The sequence below is a fragment of the Phaethon lepturus genome, unplaced genomic scaffold (assembly GCF_000687285.1).
Source record: "Phaethon lepturus isolate BGI_N335 unplaced genomic scaffold, ASM68728v1 scaffold18507, whole genome shotgun sequence".
Taxonomy (NCBI): Eukaryota; Metazoa; Chordata; class Aves; order Phaethontiformes; family Phaethontidae; genus Phaethon; species Phaethon lepturus.
This window is the reverse complement of record NW_010551350.1, coordinates 21,453-35,447: the sequence shown is the minus strand read 5'-3', so window position 1 is coordinate 35,447 and position 13,995 is coordinate 21,453. Positions and strand designations below refer to the sequence as shown.

The following is a 13,995-nucleotide window of genomic DNA, read 5'->3' as shown; positions in this document are numbered from 1 at the left end:
CAGCAAAATCTTCTGTAGGGCAACAGCAAAGCAACTAACTACCTTATAGCATATCATAAAAAGACTTTTAGAAGATGGTTAAGAAGTTAGCCAGTTCTTGTTAATTGTTGTTTGTTTCCTCGCTGTTTTTTAAAGAACTCCTTTAAAAATACCAAACATAGCATTCAGGTTCAACCAAAGGGAGCCAACAAATCACCTTGCCCATAAAAGTTGCATATTTATATACAGAAGTAAATACAGGAGTGAAACAAAGATGGACTATACAAAACATAGTCTTCACTTCCTACCTCTGCTTTCTTATTGCACAGTATTTTTGTCTCAGGGCAGCATAAGGAAGAGTTTGACATGGCTGTAGATCCTTCTCCTCATTTCCCTGTATCCTGCTCTGAGCCACAAGCTCCACGGTGACCTCTTGCAGAAAAGGCTGTTCTAGAAAAAGGTAAGGATGTGCCAGGTCCCACCTCTGCTCTGCCAGAAGGCAAAGGGGACTGCTGTTGTCAGCCAGATACAGCAGAGGAAACACTAGCAGAGTGGTGTTTCTGACTTTGGTGCTGTTCCCTAAGTCCATGGAAAGCAATGGCGAGATTATTCCACAGCTCAACACATGCTGTACAAGACTCCCCCTTCCGCTAACTTGTTTTGCCAGCCATCAGTCGGAACATGAGGGACCGAGCACAAGAAGCTAGAGCCAACACCCCAGTTCCCTTCTTCATGATATGGAGGCAATAGAGAGGCCTCTGTCTGTACTCTGAATGCCTGTTTCTTCCACAGAAGATCCAACTGAGATGATGCCTTAAAAACCCTTAGCAGACTCACTGTTAACAGGGAGATTCTGGCCGTCACACCCGCACTGTTATACCCTCATCCTGAAGGGCTTCCAGGAGGAGGGTATTGCTCTGCTTGAGTGTTGGAGGAGAAATCTGGCTTTAAATCAGCTGCCCTCCAGGTGGAGTAGGAAAGTGAGAAATCTGACGCTCCAGATAATTTTGCCTAGATGCAGGTTCAGTCTCCCAAGAGAGACAGGGATATTTGGTTAGGTGTTTTCTGCTGCTTCTGTTTGATTTGTCAAGACCGCTCCTGTGTGCACCTCCAGTGACTGGTCTGTTTCTTTATTTCTTCCCAGGCCAGTAGAGCGCTTCATCACATCGCATCTCAGAGGCCCTGGAAAGAACTGCTCTGTGTTGCTTTTGTCTGACTCAGAAGAGAAAGGTCTTTGTGCCTGTGAGGTTAAGTTTTAATCTTGAAATTGTGGTGAAAAGGGAAAACAACACTGAGCAGAAACAATGGAGCCAGTTTAAAGATCATCGTTCAAAAAGCTGAAGAAAAAAAGAGTCTGTAATTAGGCCTTGAAATTCTTCATCTCTCTTGGATGAGGTAATTGCTGGAGAAAAAACACCCTTCAGTGACGTGCCTCAGAGTCCACAGCTTTCAAACACCTCGGGGGCAACCTATGGGAATTCCCAGACCCCGCGCAACTGGTTATTGTATTAGACTCTCCAACTACAGCAAGCATGTGGGTACGTGTACACGTGTGCGAGGAGGAAAACACTTCAGTGCACTGTGATAAGCTTACAGATACAACCTGATTTATGCTTGATAGCTGTCCTGGTTTCAGCCAGGATAGAGTTGGTTTTCTTCACAGAAGCCAGTGTGAGGCTATGTTTTGGATTTGGGATGAGAAAATGTTGATAACGTGCTGATGTTTTGAACATCAAGTAGTCAAGGACAGTCCAGCTTCTCGTGCTGGCCTGCTAGCAAGAAGGCTGGGGGTGCACAGGAAGCTGGGAGGGGACACAGCCAGGACAGGTGACCTAGGCTGGCCAAAGAGATATTCCATACCATACGACATCATGCCCAGTACATCAACTGGAGTTGGCCGGGGAGCAGGAATCGCTCCTCAGGGACGGGCTCACCGAGTGGTGAGCAATTGCTGTATTGGGCATCACTTGTTCTTGTACATTCCTTTATCGGTATTATTATTGTTGTTATTGTTGTTTCCTTCTCTCTTGCTGTCCTATTAAACTGTTTTTATCTCAACCCATGAGTTTTTTCCCAATTCTCTCCCCCATTCCACTGTGGGAGGGAGGCAGTGAGCGAGCAGCTGTGTGGTGCTTAGTTGCCGGCTGGGGCTAAACCACAACAATAGCCCAATACTAAAGCATGTTATGAATCCTCTTACTTTTATCAACACATTTGCAGTTCAAGCTCCTAAAAGATCAGGTATTTCATAACTACGACTCAAAATAAGTACACATAAGCTAACTTGCATTTTAATGACTAGTTCCTGCAGAAATACAAGTGGCTTTTTTCAATTTTACTCCTGATGCTTATTTAATGCAGCAACAATAAGAGAGTCATTATTTTAAAATCTTACTATGTTATATTTCCAGTGATCATTGCACGAGTTGTATTCTTAATGTTCTGGCACCCAAGGCAGGAGCAATGTAAATTGCTGTGAGATTAGAACAAAATGGCTGAGGATAACACCTGACATTAGTGGATGTGACTTTCTTGCTCATAGGTCAACATGGTGTCTGGCTAAGTCTGGCTTGCAGCTGCAAATGCAAGCATGTTAAAGAACTGCCAGCCCTGGCAATGGGGCTGGTAGTTGCCAGTGGGACGAGACTGCCATGTTCTAGCCATGGTAGTGCTTCCATAAAGGTCCTTGGGAAAGTCCATCTTGTTGGAGATCCCAAACCTGTATTTGCTGTATTTGCTTGCATAATAATCACACACAGAACGGTCATCTGTTGTGACTGCAGAGGACAACATACCACTGTATTTTGAAATGGAATCACATAATAGGGGAATATCTGGGGCGGTGAGAATGTAATCATTACATGAGTAAATATAGCACCATTAGCAACTGGGCCAAGTACAACTCTGTTTACCAAGGCCAGCTTTTGAAAGACGTAGGCAGTTTTCAGAACTATTGTCTTTTCTTTAGTGCTCTGTTCTTTTAAAACATGCATCAGAGAATAAAATCCCTGTTACTACAAACCTCAGCACCTCCAGTCAGCAAGTCAGGACCATGAGTGTTAACACTACCACTCCATGCTTGATGCAATCTCTCACAGGACTCACTTGCTCGATGCAATCTCTCTAATCCTCTGTTAGAAATACAGTGGGGAATCGTACATGAAGATGTCTCTCTATTTGAAAATCCTTAGCATTACTTGAACATTGGGCATTTTGTATTCAACTTGAAAACAGTATCAAGGCGTTTGCTAAGCTCAACAGTGTTTGCTGTTTATTAGTTCTCATCCCTGAGTGTCCCACATTACCCCCACTCATTTTACACAGCCTATTTCCCTTGTTGTTTGCTTTCCAGAGGCCAACCTATTCTTCTAATTACTGGCAGCTTTTCATTTCTCCTACACTAGTCCATGCAGCGGAAACACTCTGCCACTCTTTGGATAACCTTATCTGTAAGAAACTTGTTAAGGTGCTCTGCTGTCCTGGTTTATAGGTCCACTGTAGCAGTCACATCCCCAAATGCAAAATCCCATGTCTGAGGGTACTTGAGCATTAAGAAAGAAAGAAGGAAGGAAGGAAGGAAGGAAGGAAGGAAGGAAGGAAGGAAGGAAAGAAGGGAGGAAGGGAGGAAGGAAAGAATCAGTCCTCAAAAATACATTCATGCCCCATTGCAAGGACAGTCTGTGTTACCATTATAAAAAATAATGGTACATTATTATGGGAAGGCATAGTTAAGCTTACAGAATATTGATTATTGGAGATGGTAATAGTATAGAAAGGAAGCTGATAATTTCAAGAAAGAAAATACTCACCTTGTGTCCTACAAGGTGGGACTACTTTTTTTCCTACTGACTTCGCAACTAGGAAAAAAACTTTTACAATTTCTCAGGCTGGCCATATTTTAAATAGAAAATCACTGAGAGGCCACAAGTAAGAAACCACACCATGAGAGCCTTGCAGGTTTGCCCTGCAATTATATCTCTATCTGTCAGTCATACAGGTGTAAACGCAGTATCATCGTGACAGCCGTTATATACCATCTTGCCTTTTATGGATGGCCAGAATCCCTGAGGTCCGTGAAAGACCATGGCTTGCCTGGCTTTGCTGAGACTGAGCTCTCCCACCTCCACCTAACCTTTCTTATTATTTGTTAAAAAGGAGAGAATTGGAACAGTGACTGAGGATGGATGGTACTTATAAAGGGATACCATCTGCATGGCTTTTACTCACCTTTGCCTCCTCATTGACATCCCAAGTAAAGGACACAGCATTGAATGCAATTTCTTCAATATTTCCAATGGTATTAAAACTCTCCTTGTAATCAGCTGTAAGAAACAACAAACAAAAAAATGACTCATTAAAAAAGTTTGAACTTTCTCTTTTACAATTCATAGTACATCTTTGCATTTTTAGCTGGGTTGTCTAATGCACCCAAAACTACCTCTTGTATTGTTTATGTTCAATTATTAATAAGTTTAATTGCAAAAAGGTAATATACTGCAGCTTGAGTCTTATGCACAGTACATCACAAAGCTAAGGTTCTTGCAAAATACTGCTTGCTCTCAAAAAGGAATCAGTGTGACTGTAGTGGGAATGAGAGGGTGCATTCATTAGCTTGGCCAAGGAATGGCCAAAACTTGAAAATTTACTAAAAGCTATTGAAACATTTAAAGGGACTGTTCAAACCTTGACATAAATAAATGACATTATGGTAAATCCTAAAGAAGCTTTCTAAAAAGCCAAGAGCTATCACTGGAGGAAATAATCAGCAGTGTACATTCCTTGCCCAGCCATTTCAACTTTCACAGGAATTACTGCTCTGGATGCTGGATCTCTATTTAAAAAAATACAAAAAAAACAAAAAACAAAAACAAATAAATAAAACCAAAGTGCACAACAAAAAAACCACAAAACAAAGAACCAAAAACACAAAGATCCTCTCTCCAGAGTGTATGCGATACTAAAATAGCAAGTAAACAAAAAGTATTTTTTAATTGTCTGACTACAAAATATGCACCCTCTTCTCACTTCTTTCCAAAGGGCTGTTAATATTATCAATAAGCTAGCATTTCAGAAGGAATGCAAAGCAAGAGGGAGAAAGTCCCAATTTCAAAGATGACCCACTTCCCCACCAAAAACAGTAAGGGCAGAATACCACGTAAGACAGACAACTTCCAGGGCTTCTTTATAACTGAAAAGAGGAACAAGCCCTCTTTTTCTCTCCCTTTGCCAGACAGTTTAACATACATTCTTCTTTTTGATGACAGATGAAGAGAAAGACTAGGTTTGTAAGGAGGCAATATCTGCTTGATTAAAGGAACTTCCAGATTCTTCATGCAAATGCATCAACTCTCCCTGGGACATATACATTTCCTTAGAGTGCTCCAGGGCTGTAATGGCTGTAATTGGACGCGGTGCCAGAGGGCCGAGATTAAGCCATGCAGCAATCTTGATCTAACGTTTGCCCAGATCCGTGCTTCAGAAGCACACTGATTCTTAGCTTTGCAATCAGTTATAGAAAGAGGTTGGGTTTGTATTCTATAAATGAGACACCCAAATGGTTTCAATATTATTTTCCTTTGCCCTTCTAAAAATCAACTGCTGGTCTCTCAAAAATAATTTCTAGGTAATAACTGTCATAAAATCATTTCTAACAAGACCATTGCTGCAAGGAGAATTATTTATAATTTGAGACGTGCAATCAGTATACTTTTCTCTCATCTGAAATGCAGGGATTCTGGCATTTCACTGGGCAACTGAAACCATGTGCCTGGGATACATGAATGATTTTGGATACAGTTGAAATTCACTCTTCTGACCATAAGAACAGCACAAAATATTTGGTGATGCAGCACATGAACATGATGTTTGAGAGGGCAGGCAGGTTTTTCATTCCCATCATGAACTCAGATCTCCTTTCTAACTGAAGTCATTGGCTTCACTATCTAAATTCAGTGTGGAATGGAAATGAGAGGAATTAGAAGACACATAAGTAGTTTAATATGCATGTGCACACATCCACCCACCCCTTAAATTTATGATTCACCAGAAAGTGCCTCATGCAACTGACTGCTGCATATGGGCGTGCTGTGTAGGTGCACTTTGGAAAGACATGAACAAGATGTCTTGTAAAGACACATGTTTTTTTCTCCTAAAAGGCTGTCAGAACCTCACATCCCACCAACTCTTGCCTTCCCCCAACACATGCCTCTCTGCTTCCTTAATTGCCAAACACGAATCTCATGGAGTGTCTATGTGACATGCTGTTTAAAAGCAGAAGTGCATCCTATTCCCCTCAATTTACAGATAATTAAAGAAGGATCCTCAGTAGATTAAGAAAGCATTTACATCCAAGGATATTTGAAAGTTGTTAGTGTGATTACAATTTTTCCTCTTCTGTTGCTGTGAGTTACCAGAAATAGAAAATTGGGGTTCTTCGATATGCAAGAAAACATCTCTACAGGAATTATCTCCTCTTTTGTTGGGTAAACTGCATATTAAACAATGGCAATTTTCAACATTAAACACTAATCATTTGCATGCATTACAGACCATTGTAGTAGTTTTTGTATTGTGCACATAACTGATACAAACTATCCTGCAAAAAAATATGGGCAAGACTCTGGAGCACAAATAACCCCAATCTAAAGCTTCCACACCCACCCTTTATGTCCATGTTTGAACCTGTTCCAGCACCTGTCAAATTATGGTACTGATTCTAAATAATCAATATTTGCTGCAATCTAGTATTGTATTCTTTATGTGACATTATTTAAAAAAAAAAAACTAATGATCCAATGTCACAGCACAGCACTGTAGAAAAGTCAGCTTTTTATTTTGCCTCATGCCTGCTAAAAACAGCGAAGGTGTCTCCCTCCTTCTTCATCTCAAACTATTACTTTAACACAGATAAACACAAAGCTCATGTACAGCACTTGTTTTGCAGAGCACTATTTTACAGAATATGCATTCATAAGATGACTCGTTCAGGTAAGGGAACTGCAATGTGCTGGTACACCACGAGTGCGGTGGAGTCGGAGGGTGTTGGCACTGCAGTGGAACAAGCGCCACAGCACATACTTTCGAAGGTATGAGCATTAGCACTGCAAGCTTGTAGGGACTAGCACAAAAAAACAGGCAGCCTTCAGAAATAGCTGTGACGTGGCATACTTGCTCTTTTAACGTGTCATGATAGGAGTCATTTGGTCTGGGGTGGAGGTTTAACTGCCTTAACTACCCCAAAGGCCAAAAAAAAAAAAGTTGGGGAAACAGTTCAGTCAGAACTATGATGACAAGACAAGAGGCAGAGATGAGATTCAGGAAGAGCTGCTTTGACCAAACACACTTGACTTTAAATAATGCCAGCCTCAGTGGAGGCTACAGCATCTGAAAGTCAAAGGGTACTGCATGAGCAGGACCATTTAGGGACTGATTCCCAGTACTATAAGTGTTTGATCATCCCTGAAGTCTTGCAGCGCTCTCTCCAAGTAAAGCTGCTTTTTTTTCCCCCTCCTCTCTGCCCCCTCTCATTCCTGCCATTCAATGGTTTGGTTCCCTCAGGCGGTCAAAACAAGATAGACTTTGTCTGCTTTGGTCTCGCCGACTCCTTTGACTGGAATCCGCTGCAGATGGCTGCGTGTGTAAACTGCACGTGGGAGGGGAGAAGTGCTTGATGTCTAGACACTCCCACAGATTTCAACTCCAGGCTCCTTGGCAGCAGGTACGTGTTCTTCCTCTGCTAAAATCTCCCAAGCATGTGGATAGGGCAGTTGTGGTTGCATGTGCTTGTAAATACCTTAGATGGGATGAACGGTGAACAGGTCTCTCAGGATAGCACACCAGAGCTCTCTGTGACACTGACAAGACTCAAAAAGCAGGGGTGTAGGAGTCCTGTGCGCTCCTTTGCAGTCACCATAATGATGGCATCTTCACTTTCGGGCTGCACTTACACATCAGATTAGCTAACATAACTGTTATGTGGGCTGCTACTGGATCAAAGAGTGGATCGGCCTTTGAAAAACTAAACAAACACTGCCGCTCCTGAAGAGGTGCAGAACTCAACTTCCCAGCAGCAGAAGGTGGAACACCATTAAATACGCATGCAAGGGGCATCTCTTCTTTATGACTAATGAGGACCATTCCTTCTGCATGGTCTCCATCCTGCTTCATAGATCCCATATCCCAGTCCTAGCAGGGATGAGCCATTGCTAAAAACTGTGGTACAAGCCTTGCAGCCATTGCCAATATATCCCACCACATCCCTGTGCAAGGTACCAGAGTTCTCCACCTTCTGCAATCTTCCCTGAAACATCTGGAGATTCTCTTACACTCACCAATGTCGAGGACCCTCTGTTTAGCTGTGTGCTGCCGAGAATGCCAGTATTTCCAGTATTTCAGCTGTTCGTCTCTGTTTTTATCCTCACTGAAAACAACCATGACCACGCTCTAAGAAAATCAACAGCACAGGTTTGCATCAGTTAATATCATTGATAGTCAGAAACACAAAAATTAAGACCTCCCATATGCCTCTAATGCTGATCCAGTCATCGCCCTCCCCCAGCACTTTGGTTGTAGAAGATTGCTGGTTTTTATTCCTGTCCAATATTGCAATGCACTTAAAGACTCGGGGAATAAGAAATGTAGTTTTAAAATAACACAGAGCCTAGGATTATGTTCTTGATAAAATGTAATCGTACTCTTAGACTTAAGAAGTCTAAGTTCCCTTAAGTAAAAAGTGGTCATTTCAAAGTCAGAGGATCCTCAATTCCAATTCTGATCCAAGTCCAGCCCAAGTGTTGGAGTTCAGATTCCTTATTAGTCTGGAAGACGACATTACACTGTAAATTGATGTGTTGTTATGGGGCTCAGGCTCACTAGCTAAAGGCAAGACATTCTTAGTTTTAACATACATAGTCCAAATACCCTTCTCGGTAGCAGGACTCTTGCACACATGTATTTAATGACAAACTCAGTGTGACTATTTACTGAGTTTTGCTGAACTTCTCAGTTCAAGTTCTGAATTCCCTTTGTTAAACTGTGTGATTCAAAGGAAACAGATTGAAACTTTATGCCAAATTTCACATAAGTAATAAAGGCTTTTTAAAAACACCCTGCTGTAGGCAAGCAAAACAAAGAACACAATACAATGAATGAACGCTTGTACTAGGTAAACTGAAGTGAAAAGAAATCACAGAGAATTTTTAAATATCCTCTTTTGTTCCCATTCTTCCTTTAACACTGAGTCACCAAGCTCATAAAAAATACCATCAAGCTGTTTCATAAGCTGAGGAGCTGGATCACGATTGATTCATGATCTATGTCTCTCCACACAGTAACCACCGTAACCCTTCATGTGCTCTGTGACCATCTCCGTTCCACCTATAAAAGCCGAACGTCATCACTGTATCTTCCGTGTCTAGCTACTGCATGGGCACAAGGCAGTATATGCCATGAATGAGTCCTGAGTTATGCATATGGATACTGGCTGGCCATCAGGTATGTGCTGGCTGGGCAGCTGATGCACTAACCAGAACTGGCAGTGCAGATTGTAGCTTCTCCACCAAGGAGAGCATTAATCTTTTTCTTCTATGAACCACTTACATGGAACTTGTAGAGGTTTAATACCTTCAAAACCTCTTGCCCCTGTCAGGTTTGGATGGAATTGGCAATAAATTCAACAGTCACTTGGCTGGGGGCCTGGCAAACAGAACATGATCGTGAAAGTTACGTGTGGTTTCACAATCTTCTGCAAACTGTACATCCTCCAAAAGAAATGGTCCCATCTCTCTTTTACAATTTCCACCCTTCTGCTGCCACAGCTTCAAAATTCACACGGCTGTGCAGTGAACCAGACTTATAAGAACTTGTTTTCAGCCAGACCAGCAAGCTCCTGACTCCTGTTTCAGCTGTACAAGTGCTAGAGCTGGCACTACATTGAGGGAAGGAACAGGTGGCTGGCAGGGAGAGAGACTTTCCAGCAGCAGTGAAGTCTTTACATCAGCTTCAGCCAACAACAATACGCCATCATCAGCCTCATGTCCTTAGGAAATCAGGCTAAAAATTAACTGCTGTTCAGGTTTACACATCATTGCCTCTCCTTAGGAAGAGTGTCTCTAAACTTCATGTATGACAGAAACATGTAGGTTGTTCTCTGCTTCACGGCTTACGTTGACTTTCATTAGTTCCTTAGACTAAAGTCAGAACATTTTTACCGTACTTCATTTATTTTGATGGAAACAGTTTTGCAGCCTCATACATATGCAGCCCTTCCAGCTTCAGGGTGAAATTTGCAGAGCAGCAACTGTGAGGCTCATTGTTTGTTCCAAGGTTACTGGGCTAGGATTTGCTTACTCAAAAACATTACCAGGGAAATCAGGAGGCCTGTTCACCAGGCAGATGTTGCTGAATACCCAAGCTCCAGTTCTACCCATGGAATCTAAGATGCAAATCATCAATTTTGTCATACTTCTGGGTGAATATCAAGTGAAAGCTCACACTTATATGATATAAATGATTTAAAATTTATGTCACAAAGAATGGCTTCAACTCTTCATATTTTAGCTGAAATGCACTGGAAAGCAGCTGCTGAAGTACACAAGTGAGTAAAGATGGACTTACACAGTAGATATAGCGGTTCTCTGATTTTTTTCTTTATTCACAGCAATGATAAGTTCACCAATTTCAAGTGCAATATCTGTGCAAATACCATCCTGCCAAACCATAAACTGAGGCAGGTATGTATATAATTAACTCATAAGATCACACTTTGAAAAAACTGGACCCCAAAATATTTGAGACCACCATCAGTATGACTCTCCTGCCTTTACACTGGGCTTCCCTCTCCCACAGGAAAGAAAAACATTAAAAACCAACCAAACACAACTACATTTATCTGCAGAGCTCCATTCCCATCTAGGAAAGAAATTGGACTCTACCCTGACTTTGCTGATGGGATGCCGGAAACATTTGTTGTCACCCGTCTCGCTCAGGGTGATGGCGTAGAACTGTCCTTTGTTCAAGTAGGTCATGGGCCCCTCCCCTTGCTTTTGACGCAGAGATTTGGTAGCTTCTAGTGTATACTGAAAAGTGCTGCTGAAAAGAGAGGGAGAGAAACACCAATAAAATCCATATCACTTTCTCCTTTCCTCTTTGTCCCCATTTCATTATTTCATGCATTGTATAGGCAAGGCATAAGGAGCTAATATTAAAATTCCAGGAAAAGGTCACACAGGTATTTAAAAATGTGATTTTCTTTTTTCAAGTTCATCAGATTTGGCAATCAAGTGTAAAACTATCTGGACTGTAAGTCTCTCAGAGCAAAGATCACATCTTTACTTTCTCTGAAAAGAACCATCATGAAGTATAGGACTACATACCCCACAGTGAGTGTGTCAAATACCAGGAGGGAATTCAGTACAATTTTCAAGACATCAGCTACCTCCACAGACATTTAAACTTGGAATTGTCAAAGAAAGAGAAATTAAAAAAAAAACCAAAACAGAATAAAATTTGTTGCAAAAGATGAACACAGAGAATAGGAAGTCCAACTGCTACTTTCAGCATAGGGCAGAGAAGGAATACAACCAGAAGAGACAACAGGTTAATTTGTGTAAAGATAACATGCAATCAAGGTTTTTACAAGCCTTCTTTTCAAAATTAATCAGACAGAACAAAATACCTACATTTAGTTCTATCTGCAATCAAGTAACTTCCCTTTAGAAAAAGACAAAAATTAAAGAAAAACAGAGTTTGTTCTTCTGTTGGAAGTCAGATTTTAGAAAAGATCCTCCTTCACAGGAGAACTTCCCATCTTTAAAGTAGTTCTCAAATCATGAAAAGTTAAAGCTCCATTAACTAGTGAACTGTTAGCTGAACACCATTCTCACAGAGCCTCTTCCAACTGCCTCCTCCAATAACGGGCTTGAACAATAATCCTATAAAAACTATGCCTGCAGCTCCTTACATTCTCTTAAATGAAAAATTATGTTAACCTTGCAGAATAAATCTTCTCTTCAAACTGCATTTTGTCACTACAGGAAGCTTAATGCAAGGAGTCACTTACAAGATGTCCTCACAAATTGGAGATACGGGGGAAGCATGTTCACAAAAGTCCTAATTCAGCAAAGTATTTGAGCAGTGCTGGAGTAGAACCAAAAGGACAAATATGTTGGTCCAAAATAACAGCATATCCTTAACCTTCTAGTTCAAGCAAAAATTCTGGATCATCATAACACTGCCATAGCAATATGGAAATAAGGGGAAGACAAAAACATTTTTAACTACCTAACGGAAAAAAATCACTAAAATGCATGAATAATAATAACATTTAAATCCCCACTTGAAGAGAAGGCAGAAGAAAAAAAAATAACCTTATCCACTGTCTTTCCATCTGAAAGAAGAATTTTCAGACAGTTTAGTATCAATTATTTAGTTTACTATCAAGACAATTTCTAAGTGTTTCTGATTACTCTATCTTATAAATGGAAATCCATTTTTTTTTTCTTAAAAAAGTTACAAATCAAAGCAAAACTAAGGTAAAAAGCAAACACTAACCTACCCCTATCCAACCCACTGATGACAGTAGCAGCGCTTCCCAGCAGTGCAGCTGCTGCCGGCACGAAGGCTCTGACGCAGAGTGGAAAGGCAGCACGAAGGGGACTGCGGTCCCCTCCGCTGCCGCCCACTGTGGTGTGCGCTGCCACAGTCCCTCTGTCCTGTGTGCAACGGGAACGGAGGCTCTGTCGACACTGGCAAGCAGTACAGCCCCGTCCGAGTGGACTGGAAGTGCAGAACCACTGGTGTTGCAGACCCAGCATCCAGCCTGCTGCATATGCTTGTCCTATGGATTGACTGTCCATTAGCGGTGCGGGCACATCCTCTGATTTAGTGTCACACAAAGGACTGCAGGTTGCGTGCTGCAAGACTGCTGCACGACGCATACCAAAGCATGCTGAGCGCCCTGGGAGATGTACCTCCAAACCTCCCACCAGACAGAAGGCCTAACGAGGACATGTGCTGAGAAAGGCCTAGGATGAACAAGTCAGACACACAGTGTCTTAACAGAGCTTCCTACAGTCTGTCACAGTCTGGTCTTCTGTTTCCTGGCATTCTATATGTTTCAGAAAGACATCAAAAAATGTAAATCCCAGACACCCTGCACCTGGCCAATTTTGCAGTAGCTGTGTGGCACCGCTTGGGAATTTTCTTCTTGTTCCCACTTGGCAATCAAAGCATGTCCTATAGCAGGAGGATTACTATTACCCTTAAAACTTACTGCAGTCACTCAAATGATTATAATACTATTCTGAATCCCACCATGAGTCTTAACTAAATCCCCGTGTAGTCATTAAGGGATCTTCTATGGGGCGTCCAATTACTTTCATATTCACCACTGCTTTTCTTCAATCTGAAGCACCTATCACTTCCAGTTAACTCCCAGAAAGATGTGAGTTCGTTTTTCTTAGTTTGCATTGGGAGGCTTCATTCTAATGTGGACCTGGGCCATAGCATGAAAGACTTAATGTCTGAGAATTGTTAACGATGCCAATGCTTCCAGATTCAATTTTATAAACATCCAGTGTACTAAGTGAGCAGTCTTTGCTAAATATCTGTTTCATATGTACTGCCTATATAATGACTCAGTTCTGAGCTCACTGCAGTTAATGATTGTTTTAATATTCCTCAGAAAAAAGATCAAGCCATAAGGAACTTCCACTACAGCAGCAGTCATATGCCTACTCCAGGAAAAATATGTAGGCAAGTTCCTGTTTCTAAAGTGAGAGTAATCTCTCGGATAGAAACAGGACTGCTCACAAGTATGAAACAAAGCATCAGCTTATAAACTTTACTGATCACAGTCTTTATTTGTTAAAAGTAACCCTGTAGTACTTGCCCATTCTACACACGCATTTTTCTGTTCTTAAGGAGGACATTTTCCCTTTCAAACTTCAATTTTTGAAACTTTTTTAGAAACATTTTGGAATTCTTAGGCTTTTTTACATGGTTTGTAATAGATACTTC

The 13,995-nt window shown here is 41.4% G+C and overlaps 1 protein-coding gene across 1 annotated transcript in view; it reads right to left on the bottom strand.

The window, feature by feature from the left end:
• Positions 1-13,995, bottom strand: part of GRHL2 (grainyhead-like 2 (Drosophila)) — a 53,133-nt gene that overhangs the window by 28,755 nt on the left and 10,383 nt on the right. The window contains exons 6-8 of the mRNA XM_010290891.1: positions 10,911-11,067; positions 8,310-8,421; positions 4,207-4,301 (exon numbers count right to left, since the gene is read on the bottom strand). Coding sequence (XP_010289193.1) covers positions 4,207-4,301; positions 8,310-8,421; positions 10,911-11,067 — 364 coding nt within the window. The remainder of the gene's footprint in view (positions 1-4,206; positions 4,302-8,309; positions 8,422-10,910; positions 11,068-13,995) is intronic.